The sequence below is a fragment of the Pristis pectinata genome, chromosome 22 (genome assembly GCF_009764475.1).
Source record: "Pristis pectinata isolate sPriPec2 chromosome 22, sPriPec2.1.pri, whole genome shotgun sequence".
NCBI lineage: Eukaryota > Metazoa > Chordata > Chondrichthyes > Rhinopristiformes > Pristidae > Pristis > Pristis pectinata.
In genome coordinates this window covers 13,296,840-13,310,187 of record NC_067426.1, presented here as the reverse complement: position 1 = coordinate 13,310,187, position 13,348 = coordinate 13,296,840, and the positions used below count along the sequence as shown (strand labels likewise).

Here is a 13,348-nt window from a genome sequence, read left to right as displayed (position 1 = left end):
GAAGGCTGTGGTGAATTTCATCATCGATGTCTGCCTTTGTTCCTCAAGATCTGAGAAGTAGTCCACTCCTTCTAGAGTCTTACTGTAAACCTTGATGGTCAGATGGGACCTTTGCCTTGTGGAAGTTGAGTATAAGACCTATCTTCATGCATCCTTTAATGAAAGAGCTTGGAGCTTGAACTTTGACCATACACAAACACACAAGTCATCCAAATACTGCAGCTTGATAACTGAGGCTCAGGTGCCCTTGATTCTGGAGTATGGTCAGAGACGGCTGAACACTTCTCCATTGGCTCTGAAGATTATTTGCAATCCCGTGGGAAAGATTGTTGGAGGTGAGTGACAACATTGCAAATAGGCTAAAAGATTGTCTTCAAATTTATTTGCAGAAGAAATTATATACAGACACTTAAAATTACCAAGAGTGCAATAAGTGATTTACATTTCGAAATATTTTATTACATGGCAAGATATTCACTACATGCAAGAGGAATTCATCTTGTCATTTTTGTGCAAGAAGCATGTAAAAATGATCAGGAGGAAGCAGCCACCAGAGGAGGACGAGGCTGGTACATACATGATCTCATTGTGGGTAATGGTATGAACTAAGTGAAGATTATCCATCTAAGGTCCCATCAACATCAAGAAGGTATCAAGATATATCTCTGAAGCTACTTCCAGGAGATGGATGCTGAGTAGACACCCAAAGGGAAGGAAGGTTTCAGAGGGAGTGAAAAAATAATCAAAGAGAAAGATATTGAGGAAGTTCCTCCATAGCGAGAAAGGTAAGAGGGCAGAGATACAGAAATGACTTGATACATCTCAAGGTATTTTGCAGCAATGTATCAAGTCAAAGATCTACACCAGTTCACGGAAGGAACTGTATTGGATTGGTGACCATATTCTGAGGTTGGGTGAGTTCTAAAAGTCAAGGGAAAAGGTGTCAAAGAATACTTATAATGTGAAATCGAGACAGAGCAGCTAAAATCTACCTCAAATACAAATTGTTTAAAAAGAAATCCTTGTACCTTTCATTAACTTCCAAGTCTTAGACCAGGTTTTTGGCTATTTTTTCAAGATCTCCTTATGTGGTTTGTTGTCACATTTTGCCTGGTTGGTATCTTGTGTTGTTGCATTGAAGTTGCTTTGTTGAAACAAGTTGTTATTGTTGCTTAGTAATGATCACATGATGAACCAATGTCTTTGAGAGAAAGCTGGCAGTAAGAGGGAGATAGTACGAGGAACACCAAGGGCTTGGTGCGTGTTAGTGAATGCTATGGCTGCTGAACATCTCTGGTCCTGGTGTACTCCTGGATGCACGTTTGGAAAAACGCTGTGGTGTTGTACTGCGGTTTAAAGAGAATGATGTAGCATTTGGGGAAGAAATATCCCACAGTAATGGAGTAAGAGTTTAAAAGAATGACAGCGGCTTCAATAGCAGAAATGTAACTGTTTGTACTACAGAGCAATACCAGCATTAGGAAGATCCAGGAGATCAGGACCAGAGCCATGCTGAAGGTGATACATTTTGCCTCATTGTAGTTTTTGGGTAGATCTTTTCCCAGAAAGGCAAACACAAAGCAAAGCAAACTGTAAAAAATAAGTCCAGCAATAGGTAGGATAGAGAAAAAGAGATTTCCAAAAGAACATATCAGAATTACTTGAGTTTTGGAAATATCATAGTTCCTTTCTAAAAGTGAAAATTTGAAGAAAATCCAAAAGATATATCCAGAGAGCTCAATGACAGTGCTCACTAACAGAAAAATATACTGCCCGTTATATTTAACCCAATAACTGTACGCCCCAGGCATTCTGGTGGCCATTTTAAATATGACCACCAGCTGAAAGGATCTCACCAATACACAAGCCAGACAGATCTTATAGCTGACCATGAATATTATGTTCCTGGTGATACAGATACTAGAGTTTGGCTCCCCAATAAAGGAGTACACGCTGCTGCAGCTAACAGCTAATGCCAGTAAGAGTATAAAACATAGCTTCCCCCCCGCAGCCTTGACGACAGGAGTGTTGAAGTAAGTGGTGAAGATGATGGCGATCGATGCTTTCAGAAGGAGTCCAATTCCCGACAGCATGGCTAACGCTATTGAAATGCCTTCATCCCACCTCAGGTACACCACAGATCTGCTCTTGCATACAGTGCTCCTTGCGGGTGACCACTGGTCTGGGCTGCACGGCAGGCATTCTGTAAGAGAAAACAAAAGTAGCTGGGGAACTGAGGCTTGTTCTTTTCCATTGCCTTAATCATGACAACTCACATATATATAGCACCCTTATAACATCACCCTTTACATCATGCAGAGCAGAGTTAGGGGGCTGTGCATCAATTAGGGCAAAGAGGTTTTACGAGAATTTGGAAGGTGTTGAAGGTTTTTGGAAGAGAATTCCAGTGCAAAACCAAGCTTTCACTGGCACTAATATGGAATGGAATAAACCTGGGATTTATTAAACAAATTCTCCAGATTCCAGATCCAAAGGAACAAAGAACCAGCTGCAATGGTTGGTGCGTCAGAGTTGTGGAGCACTTTGAGAACGCATACTTTGGAGATAAGCTAGTGTTTTGCACATCACAGGGGATGTGCTGACAAATTATGGAAAGTAGGCTATGAATGTGTTGGTGGGTCTCCCATTTTAACTTCCTTCTATAAAGGAAAATCCATTGTCTCTTCCCATTGCATACTCAAGTGCGGCTAGCCAGGAATAGAAATAGTAGTGTTGTGGATATCTTGGAATCTGTACAGGGGTGCAGTCAGGAAGTTTGCAAGAATAGCCTTGGAGAAATTAAGTCTGGAAGTGGCAAAGATGGACTACATAATGAGCTTCCATGGCCTTCCAATATTGATGATATAATGGGAGTATACACTGTGAGTGTGGAGCTAAGGTTGAATGAAGCTAAAGAGAACAGGATAAATACTGAACAGAAGGCTGAAGATGACAAAGGTTGTGGCAAAGAGCAGAAGCCAGCACAGGGACTATGGACTAAAGGAACTCCTATGTTGTGATATCTATGTTTCTGTAACCTTTTCAATTGTTGCCTGGCATGTCTCATGGAATGTGCTGACAAATTGTGGAAACCGGACAAGGAATATGTTGATGGCTCTCTGATTTTTCTGTCATTCTATTAAGGAACATCCATTGCTTCCTCCCATTGCCTTCCCAAGTCTGACTAGCCAGGACTGGCAACTTATTCTGAAGTTTTTTTTTATTTCAAAATAAACTTTGTTCATCATAGAAAAAAAAATTATATACAACAATAAAACAGTGCAAACCTTTACATTTGTGCATGGATCAACCATTCGTGTTACCTTTTTATATATGTAAAAAAACCACAGCACTGATGCCACTCGTGTGGCTCCCTGGGGTGCTAGCCCAAACCCATATTTACAATATTTAAGGGGCTTCCTCGCCCGACCCCGCCCCTCCCTCTCCAGTGGCAGAAGAACCCTAAACTGTGGTATCCTGAAGATATAGGAAGGAACCTGTGCCATTGACCCAGAGCACCGTGAAGAGATCCTGAAAGACCTTGTTCCCTCCTGACACCCTTTTCCATGTAGTGTAGTGGTTAGCGTAACGCTTTACAGAGCCAGCGATCCGGGTTCAATTCCGGCCGCTATCTGTGAGGAGTTTGTATGTTCTCCCCGTGCCTGCGTGGGTTTCCTCCTGGTGCTCCGGTTTCCTCCCACATTCCAAAGATGTACAGGTTAGGAAGTTGTGGGCAGGCTATGTTGGCGCCGGAAGCGTGGCGACACTTGTGGGCTGTCCCCAGAACACTCTACGCAAAAAGATGCATTTCACTGTGTGTTTCGATGTACATGTGACTAATAAAGAGATCTTATCTTATAATGAGGGAAACAACCTTAGCAAAGAAAGTTTCATACAAACCACTGTCATTCTGGAAAGTTCCCTCAGTGCAATCCTTGCAAATAAAGCAACATGTTTGGAAGCCAGTTATAATTTTTATCTGACCAGGTTCACATTCGCTGGAGCAGTTTGAAATAGGAATCTGTTTGAAATGAGAAAATATGAATATAAGCATCAAAAAGATTGTTCTATGTTTTAAACATAGGAGAAGGTTTAACCTTACTTAAGAAAGGACACACAGGTACTGGTTGCAGTCCAAAAGAAATTAAATAGGATTACTCCTGGGATAAGGGGGTTCTTCCAACATGAGCAGCAAAACAACTTGGATTTATATTCTTTGGAGTCTGGAAGAATTGAGGGGTGATCTTATTAAAACAAGTAAGATGCTGAGGGGGCATGGCAGGGTAGATGTCAAGATGTTTTCATTAGCGGGGGAATCTCGAATGAGGGGACATAGTTACTAAATTATGATTGATCACGTAAAACTGAGGTGAGTAGAAACTTTTTATTGCAAAGAGTGGTGAATCTCTGGAATTCTTTACCCCCAGAAGGACATGGAGGCTAGATCAGTGGAGGTATTTAAGTTGGAAGTTGATAAATATTTAAAAGATTAGGGGATTGAGGGCTATGGGGAGCTGGCACAGAAGAGGAGGTGAGGCGAGGGGCAGATCAACCATGGTCATTTTGATGGCGGGGCAGGCTTCAGCACTGAGAGGCCTTCTCCTGTTTCTATCTTCTTACTTTTGTATGTTTTTGGAGAAGAAACAATCCTCCCCATTGAGTCATTTGGTAAGGATATAATAATATGCGACAAGGGCCTCTCAGATCTCATTCGTGGTCTGTGTTGAATTAAGTGACCTAAATTGTGTTAGGTGTTGGGTCTCAGTATCTGTGGGCTTAGGTTTGGCAAAATAATCATCCAAGGTTTCCTGCTGAAAAATACATGGGTGAGACTAGGATTGTGTAGGCTTCAATCTTGTCACAATCAAATAATCTTTTTGACCATTTGATACAATCTTAATTTTGAGAGATGGAAGCAAGACTGAGCACGCTTAGAGGAAAGAAAATAAAATGGAAAAGGAAGATGTATTCAAAATGAAAAATTGGTCTCAACATTGAATGAGACTTCAGGTAAATTACTCTGCCATTTTGTGAATTCCATTTGATCAAGGAGCCATCAAGTCGCAGGTGCCCTGGGTTAGGCTTGTATGAGCCAATCACTTTAAAGGAAACAGCTTCATTTGTCCAATCCCAATGAATGATATCATATCCAATCGGAGGGTTTCCATATTCATCAAAGTAAATTTGCATGCCATCAAGAGAAAAATTGACTCTTTCTAATGCCTTCAGAAGCTGAAATAAAAAATAAACAAAGATAGGATCATCAGAAAGGCTTTAGACAATAACAATGAAAAGTGTTCATGTCATTAGAATTCATTGTTAGCTTAAGAACAGCATAGCAGTCATATAACTTAAGGGCTGCAATGTAAACTGGGAGGATGCTGGTTAAATCCATGGCCTTTTTTCCTGTTGATTATTCCTTAACAAGTCTCTCAATTAATCTCAACGTCCTGTGTCCAGCTAGGTTCTATGCTTCAGTTGCTGATTACTACTGTGACCTATGTTGGTAAGTCTATTTACTTAGAGAAACACAGATCAAGTTATCAACAAAGGTTTATTTAGTAACCCACTTATTTTGTATAAGATAAGCTGTGGGTTCAAAACCCATTCTAAAGACTTCAGCACAATCTGCAGCCTGATCCACCTGTGCTGAATTGTTACTGTTATTGTTTTTTGGATGAAGGTGTTAAATTATATCCTCTCTGCCCACTTGGGTAACCATAACAGATCACCTGTCACTAACTAGAACAGCTGGCTAATATTCATCTCTCAACCAACTTTACTAGGAGAGACATTGTTTCAACCATTCTCTGGTCATTACTGTAGATGGGATCTTGCTGTGTTTCCTACATTATGGAAACATTTGATTGGCTGAGAAGTGCTTTGGAACTTTCTATGGTTGCGGAAGTCTTTCTTTTTGGATGACTTTGTCTCCGTCTTTTTACCGTGTATATGCTGCCTGCTGGTGCCTAGTGTCTGGGCTGGTGGAAGGGGTGAGGGGACGGGACAGGGCTGGCATTGTTAGGGGTGAGTGCTGAGAAGTCGCCATTGAGGTGGGTACTGCTTGTAGCTGTGGGGAATTTCCTTGAATCTGCTTCACTAGAAGCCAGCAAAGTCATGCCTGCATGTCTGAATAGGGGTGGAATGAAGGGCCGAAAAGGTGGTGCCTGTATCTGGTAGTTTTCTAGTCTACCGCATCCTTTAAGAAGAATATAATACAGACGAAAGGCTGCATTTGCTGCTTTCCTAACCTGCCATGGATAGACTGTCGTCTTCTTGCACACTCTGGAATCACACTGAAGTAACCGATGTAGGCCATAGGCTGCAGCATGGACAGCTGAATACACGTTGAATTCAACACGCCATTCAGAATGTCGTAGTAGTGCTCTAACACCATCAGAAGCACATGGCACACACTCATCACACGTGGCCCCGCAGTTATTAGCTGTGCTGCCTGGCCTTTCCTCCTGAAGAGTCAAACATTTTAACCCTTTGTGATTATCTGGGTTGCAAGCAGTGATATCCCTTAATACGAACTCTTCATACCCTGGCATTCTGCCCTGCTTGAGTGCAATCCCTAAGATCGTGCCGATGCTCCTAATGTTGGGGATTTCTGAAAGCCTTCTCACGACAGATGTGGCTTCACTTAAAATCCATACTTTCTCAGTGAAGTTGAAGGCCACCGCTACCCGGAAGAACTGTTCAGTGTCCTGTGCGTGTGCAAACACAACGATAACATTCGCCCCCTTTTCCATGATGTTCCCAATGATGGCAATGATTTCCTGTTTTGAATCTGATACTTGAGTTGGGATTGTGTGGTGAGAGGCTACACAGATCCCCTCTGCGGTGGCTCTTGAGATTATATTGTGTTTTCCGTTTTCACCATAATCATTGTCACCTGTGATGACTGTAATCCAATTCCACCTAAACTTCTGAATCAATAGCAAAATTGCTTCAATTTGGTTTTCGTCATTTGGGGTAGTTCTCATAAAGGTTGGATATTGCGTCCTGTCGCTCAGTTCGTCACTGGAGGCTCCATAGCTGATCTGTAGTGGAAGGACACAGACATTCATTCTGTAACTGGTATGTCATCTAGTAATTGTAACACAAGCAGCTTCGCTGCATCAGCCTTGACCAGCATTAAGTCCCCTTTACTTGTTAATATGCTCCAGACCTTGCATTGGTCCCTAGTCCACCAATCTATTAATTATAAATACCCCAATGTTGTTCTTCCAATATTCTACTATGGCAGCAGATTCCCAAACCAGAAACTCTAATCCAACTCTGTTATGGGAGAGGATTACCAGACAGAGGGAAAGATTCAAGGAGCAACAAACACTCTGCTGGAGGAACTCTGGATCGAGCAGCATCTGTGGGGAGGGGATCATCGACGTTTCTGGTCAAAGCCCCTGTATCGGTCTCTTGTGTTTCCAAAATATTCAAGGTTGTGTACAATGCCTCCTTGTAGAAATGCAGTATCACCGTAGACCCCTGGAAAACACTGTGCCGTAATTGTCCAAGATGTAGAAGGAGCTTCTGGGGTGTTATTGACTACCTGGAGGCCATGCATCAGGAGGGCACAGAAACCCTCTGTAAGCGATGGAGGGAGTGCACCACCTCACAATCTGCCCACCCAATCCTGCCCCACCTGTGAAATGGTCTGCAGTTTGCACATTGTCCTTATTAGCCACTTCAGAACACTCAAAATCAGAGCGGAAGCAAGTCATCCTCTATCCCGAGGGACTGCCTAAGAAGATAAAGAACATCTCCAACCCTTCAACCTTGCGTGAGCTCTGTGGTCTTTGTGCACTCCTGATTTCCGTTACTTTACCACTGACACCCACTACTTCAGATAACAAGGCCCTTAGTTTGGGAATTTCTATCTTAAAATATGGCACTCCCTACCTCGCTTTCCTCCATCAGATGTTCCCTAAAACCCATTCCTTTGAGCAAGTTTTTGATCGCCTGTCCTTATCTTTTTACATGGCTTAAATTCTATTTTATATTACTCCTCGGGCTCTGCTAAAGCATGAGAAAATATAATGTGAACCATTACCTGAGGGACCTCAAACAAGCTGAGAATCTTGTTTGTAATGATCGCAGCATCTGAATGCAACGGCCCAATCACAACTGTAGGCTGATACCTGTTCTCACGCTGGGCTGCTTCAGAAATGTTCTCATGATGTTTTGACACAAAAGCAAGTGCTCCTTGGATGTCAATGGCAATTTCACAGTCATCAAATATCAGATAACCCAAGGTCACATTTGGCAGAAGGGAACTTGAGTTGTTGATCTCTTCAACCGCAAACCTCAAGGTTTGAAAAAGTATATATCCATTGTCTGAAAACCTAGTGAAATATTTAAAATATTGATGTTTATGTTCGGCGAATGAAAAAAAACCACAGTTGCTGGAAATCTGAAATGGCAAAGAAACAACTAAAAGCAGTCAACCAATCGGGCAGCATCGTAGAAAGAGAAACAGCGTCAGCTTTTAAGCTCAAAGACTCAGTCAGAATGTTTATTTTCAAGTATTTTACTGATTGCTTTTGGCTGAAGATAGCATAAAAAGATGCTTTGCAAAGGAGCAATATTGGACTAAAAGTATATTGAATGGCAAGCAGCAGAGAATGCGAGGTGAAATAAAAACAGAAGATATTGGAAATGGTCAGCAGGTCAGGCCACATCTGTGGGAAGAGAAACCTTCTAGGTCTGAAGACCCTTCAGAACTGACAAAGGGTCTTCGATCAGAAATGTTAACTCTGTTTCTCTTCCCACAGATGAGTCCTGACCTGCTGGAGTATTTGCAGCATTTTCTGTATTTAAATTTCCAGCATCTTCATTTTGTTTCTGATTTTGAGAACACCAGGTGATCCAACAACCTGAGATCAAATCAAAGCTCTACAGTCCTGCCACATCTGATTGTGCACAATACTGGATGATTAAACACAGTCAATTTCTATCAGCAACCCTTTCCTTAATAATGGTGAAACTCAGATCCTGAAAAATGGATAAATAACGAAAAAAGGCCCTCAGCTCTGAAATTTCTTCCTTAAAACATTCTGCTCTCTACATCTCTTTCCTCCCAGATGATCTTAAAACATACTAAGTGACATAAGGGAGTCTAAAGTTTGCACAATCTTCATGCCGAGGAAATTATCCATCTTGGCTCCTTTTGAAGTCCCCATTATCACAGAATCCAGTCAATTTGTTTTATTTTACATGATATTAAGTAATAGCTAAACAGTAAAGATTTTGGACACCAACAACCCTTGGCTGTGGTGCAGAAGGAATAGAATATCAGTCAGGACATAGGGCAAAGTTCTATGTTCCTTTTCACAGAAATAGTGCCATGCTATGACATGCATTTGAGAAGACAGATATGCCTAGGAGTAATATCCTAATTCAAGAGGGTACTGTATGTATCATATTTAATATTGGCCTTTTTAGTTTTGGGATCAATGCAATGCTCATCAAGTCTAAAGTATCTCTTTCCACCTTTCTCTACTGGAAACTTACAAGCTTGTATTTTGTTAGAGTTCTTAATTCCTTTATATTTTGGCTCGATGTGGGCAATGTGACTTCACTTCCCCTCCAAATACATTATTGTTCCTTACCTCTTACACTTGGTGACCTCCAGTTCTGAGTTACCATGGTACAATTCATCATGAATGTGTAACAATCCACCAATGAGGTAATCCCCTGGAAGCTTAAGTTGCATCCGGCAATTCTCTGCATTGCATCCAAGAGGAGAGAAGTAACCTTGTGCAGAAAAGCACAGTGCAATTAACAGAAGATGGAACATTATTAGTGTTGATAAATATACTGAGTTGCCCAGATGCACTGTAATAAAATCACCAGCAGGTTTGCGCCAATGCCAATCAGCAGCTTGCTATGAAAATATTAGCACACAAGAGTGTTTGCCTTGGGGAATAAATTTGCAAAGGATCTTTGCATCTCATAATGCACAACTTTTAATGAAAATTATGTGGCCATCAAAATCCAGATACTTGACATGAGTGGCACTTTAATTTGTGAGAACTCATTTATCCTGAATTATGATGCAGGAGGGCTGAGTTTAATTATCCACGATTCTTAATGCAACTCCGGAACTATTTTTGGCCAGGTTATCTCATCTGTACATCTTGCTGCTTCTTGTGTCTCACTAATTGAATACCAGAGTCCACCTTGTTCTCACTTACCATTTAATATGGTTTTCTTCTCATTCCATCATTTCTGTTTCTATTCTTCTCCCTTTCACTTCTTTACCTAAGCTTCTTTCTTCTTCAGGTATTTCTATCCAGATCCTTCACTTTTGTTTTTGTCCCTCTCTCTTCTCCATTTCTGTTTAGTTTGTTCTCCTCTTTTGGTTTTACTTGTTCTCCAGACGTAGATGAGTCTGGCAAGGTTGCACTTTAATCTACTTTGCAAGTTGTTCTGGGAAACGGTGTGCTAAGTCCTCTACTGCAGTCCTTGAAGTGATGGACATCGACCAAATGACAATGAAGGAACAGCAATAGTGGTCTGAATCAAATGGTGTGTGACTTGAAGCTGATGGTCCTCCCACAATATTGCTGCTCTTGTTCTTCTCAATGACATCTTGCATTTATATATAGTCATAGAGCGATATAGCATGGAAACAGGACCTTCAGCCCATTGAGTCCATGCTGACTATCAACCATCCATTTACACCAATTCTCCATGAATCCCATATTTTCTCCCCACACTTTTGTCAACTCCTTCTAAACCTTACTCCTCACCTACACACTAGGGTAATATATAAATGTAAATAAATAAGATATGGAATCCACTTTCTGTAAAGCGGAAGGAGAGTTGATCAGGAGTTTCAAAAGGAATTAGAATGGCAGCAGAAGGAAAGTAATTTGCAGCACTATGGGGTATTGGACTGGATAGATTACAGTTCAAGGACCCCATGGTCTGTCTGGCTTCCTTCTGTGCTGTAACAATTCAATCATTGAATGATTTGTGCAATCTAACTCTAAAACTTTACAGTGAAGTAGTTGAAGGATTTAGTGAAAAGGTTCGATTATCAGTGCTCTGACGTGAGAGTTGAGCTCTTTGACAAATGTTAATGTTGGATGGGTATAATATAAATCAGGAAATTAGGGTAATGCAATAATCATAGGGAGGCTTTAATCTACCTTTCAGTTGGGCAAATTAAATTTGCAGTAACAGTGTGAAAAATAGATTATATAAGAGAGAGCTTTTTAGATCAGTATGTTGAAAAACCAATAGAGGAAATTTATTTGAAATCATTAGTTAAGGATCTGGTAGATAGAGGGCCTTTATTGAAGAACAGTCATAATATGATAGTCATAATATAATATTACTTTTAACTAAAGCTTGAAAATAACTTTGTTAAATCTGAAACCAAGCATTTAGATCAGAATAAAGCAAATTATGAAGGTGTGAGTCGGCTATGATAGATTAGGAAAGTATGACGAAAAACCAGCAATGTTTAACTTCTAAAGAATTAATACTTTATTTACAAGTAATATTTATCCTCTAATGGAAAAAAAACTATCAGGAGAAGTGGTCCAACTATGGTTTTCAAGGAAAATTAAGAATAGTATTAAATCAAAGGAAAATGCTCATAATGTTGCCAAAAAGCAGTGGATTGGGAATGAGGATTGGGAAAAGGTTGGAATTCAGAGGAGGAAAAGATTGGTAAAGAAAAGGAGAGTAGAAGACTAGTGAAGGTTAGAGAGGAACAAATGTAAGAACTTCTATAGATGTGCAAAAGGAAAAAAATTAGTGGATAGTTAATGTGCGTCCCTTACAGTGTGAGACAGGAGAAATTACACTGGGGGATAGGGAAAGTCCAGAAAGGTTAAATAAATATTTTATGTCAGTCTTCCCAAACAAGAAAAAAACAAATCCTCCTGAAAATAGTGACAGACTCCAGGTCGAGAGAAAAAGAGAAGTTCTGATAAGTTCAAAGAAGTTGACATAATTAGAAAGAAAAAAGTGTTGGAGAAATTAATGGGATGGGACTGAGGCTGTTTATCCCCAGGACCTGATGATTTCCATCCTTGGGTTTTGAAAGATAAGGCTATGGACATACTGAATGCACTGGTTGCCATCTTCCAAGCTTCCATAGGTTCCAGGATCATTTCCCCAGAATGGAAAGTAGCAAATGTAACCCCACTTTCAAGAGAGGTGGGAGAGAGAAAACAGGGAACTATGGATCAGCTAGCTTAACATTAGTTGTAGGAGAAATGCTGTAATCTGCTATTAAAGATGTGCTTACAGGGCACATGGAAAATAATAGGTTTGAGCAAAGTCAAGTTATAAAAGGAAAATCATATTCAACAAATATTTTGGATTTTTTAACTTCATATGTAGCAGAATAGATACTTTTTATGTTGTACTTGGACTTTTAAAGGCCCTTGAGGTACCACAGAAAGGCGTCCTTGTTTGGGGTAGTATACTGGCATGGGCTGATAATTGGTTAATGAATGGGAGGCAGTAGGAATAAACAGATCATTTTTGGGTTGGGAGGTTGTTACCAATGGGAAACCACAGGGGTCTAGGGCCTCAACACAATCAGTATCTAGTGAGGAGATCAAGTGTAAAATATCAAGTGTAAAAGATCATGATTGATTCTGTGCATCAACATCACTTTCCAGCTCTATCCCCATAAATCCCTGATTTATGCAGTCAATGTTAAGGTCATGTGGGGAAGCACCTCAAGCAATGAAAGGATGTATGCCTCCAGGGGGCCATATGAGTGGCAATGGTGCTATTTTTTTTCTTGGGCAGACACAGTAGTGTAGCGGTTAGCGTAACATCATTACAGCGCCAGTGACCCAGGTTCAGTTCCCGCTGCTGTCTGTAAGGAGTTTGTACACTCTCCCAGTGTCTGCATGGGTTTCCTCTGGGTGCTCTGGTTTCCTTCCAAATTCCAAAGATATACAGGTTAGGAAATTGTGGGCACGCTATGCTGGCACTGGAAGTGTGGCGACACTTGCGGGCTGCCCCCAGAACATTCTACACAAAAGATGCATTTCACTGTGTGTTTCGATGTACATGTGACAAATAAAGATATATTATCTTATCTAAGTTTGATGGAAAGCCAGGTGGAAAAAAATGTGGGAAGGCTTCAAATAGATATAGACAGACCAAATGAATGGACAAGGTCATGTCAGATGACATTAAATGTGGAAAAATGTGAGCCTGTTCACTTTGATAGGAACACATAGAAAGAAGGAATTTTTTTTAATGGTGAGAAATTGAAAGCTGTTGGTGTTCAGAGGAAGCTGGATGTCCTTCTACATGAATCAATGAAAGCTAACATGCAGATACAAGCAATTAGAACAGCAAAACATAT

General features: G+C 40.7%; 1 protein-coding gene across 1 annotated transcript; it reads right to left on the bottom strand.

Annotated features, from left to right (window-relative positions):
• Positions 1 to 1,274: 1,274 nt before the first annotated feature.
• LOC127581888 (taste receptor type 1 member 2-like) lies at positions 1,275 to 9,718 on the bottom strand. Its single transcript, XM_052036717.1, has 4 exons — positions 9,615 to 9,718; positions 8,057 to 8,348; positions 6,194 to 7,046; positions 1,275 to 2,203 (listed from the first exon to the last, which is right to left on the bottom strand). The coding sequence occupies exons 1-4, from the start codon at positions 9,716 to 9,718 to the stop codon at positions 1,275 to 1,277; spliced, it is 2,178 nt and encodes a 725-aa protein (XP_051892677.1).
• Positions 9,719 to 13,348: the final 3,630 nt, after the last annotated feature.

Coding starts and splice junctions, on each gene's coding strand:
- LOC127581888 (XM_052036717.1), bottom strand. CDS start 9,718: ATGCAACTTAAGCTTCCAGGGGATTACCTCATTGGTGGATTGTTACAC. Junction 8,349..9,614: donor GAGGTCACCAAGTGTAAGAG/GTAAGGAACAAT, acceptor ATATTTCACTAG/GTTTTCAGACAATGGATATA. Junction 7,047..8,056: donor GCTTGTTTGAGGTCCCTCAG/GTAATGGTTCAC, acceptor CTTCCACTACAG/ATCAGCTATGGAGCCTCCAG.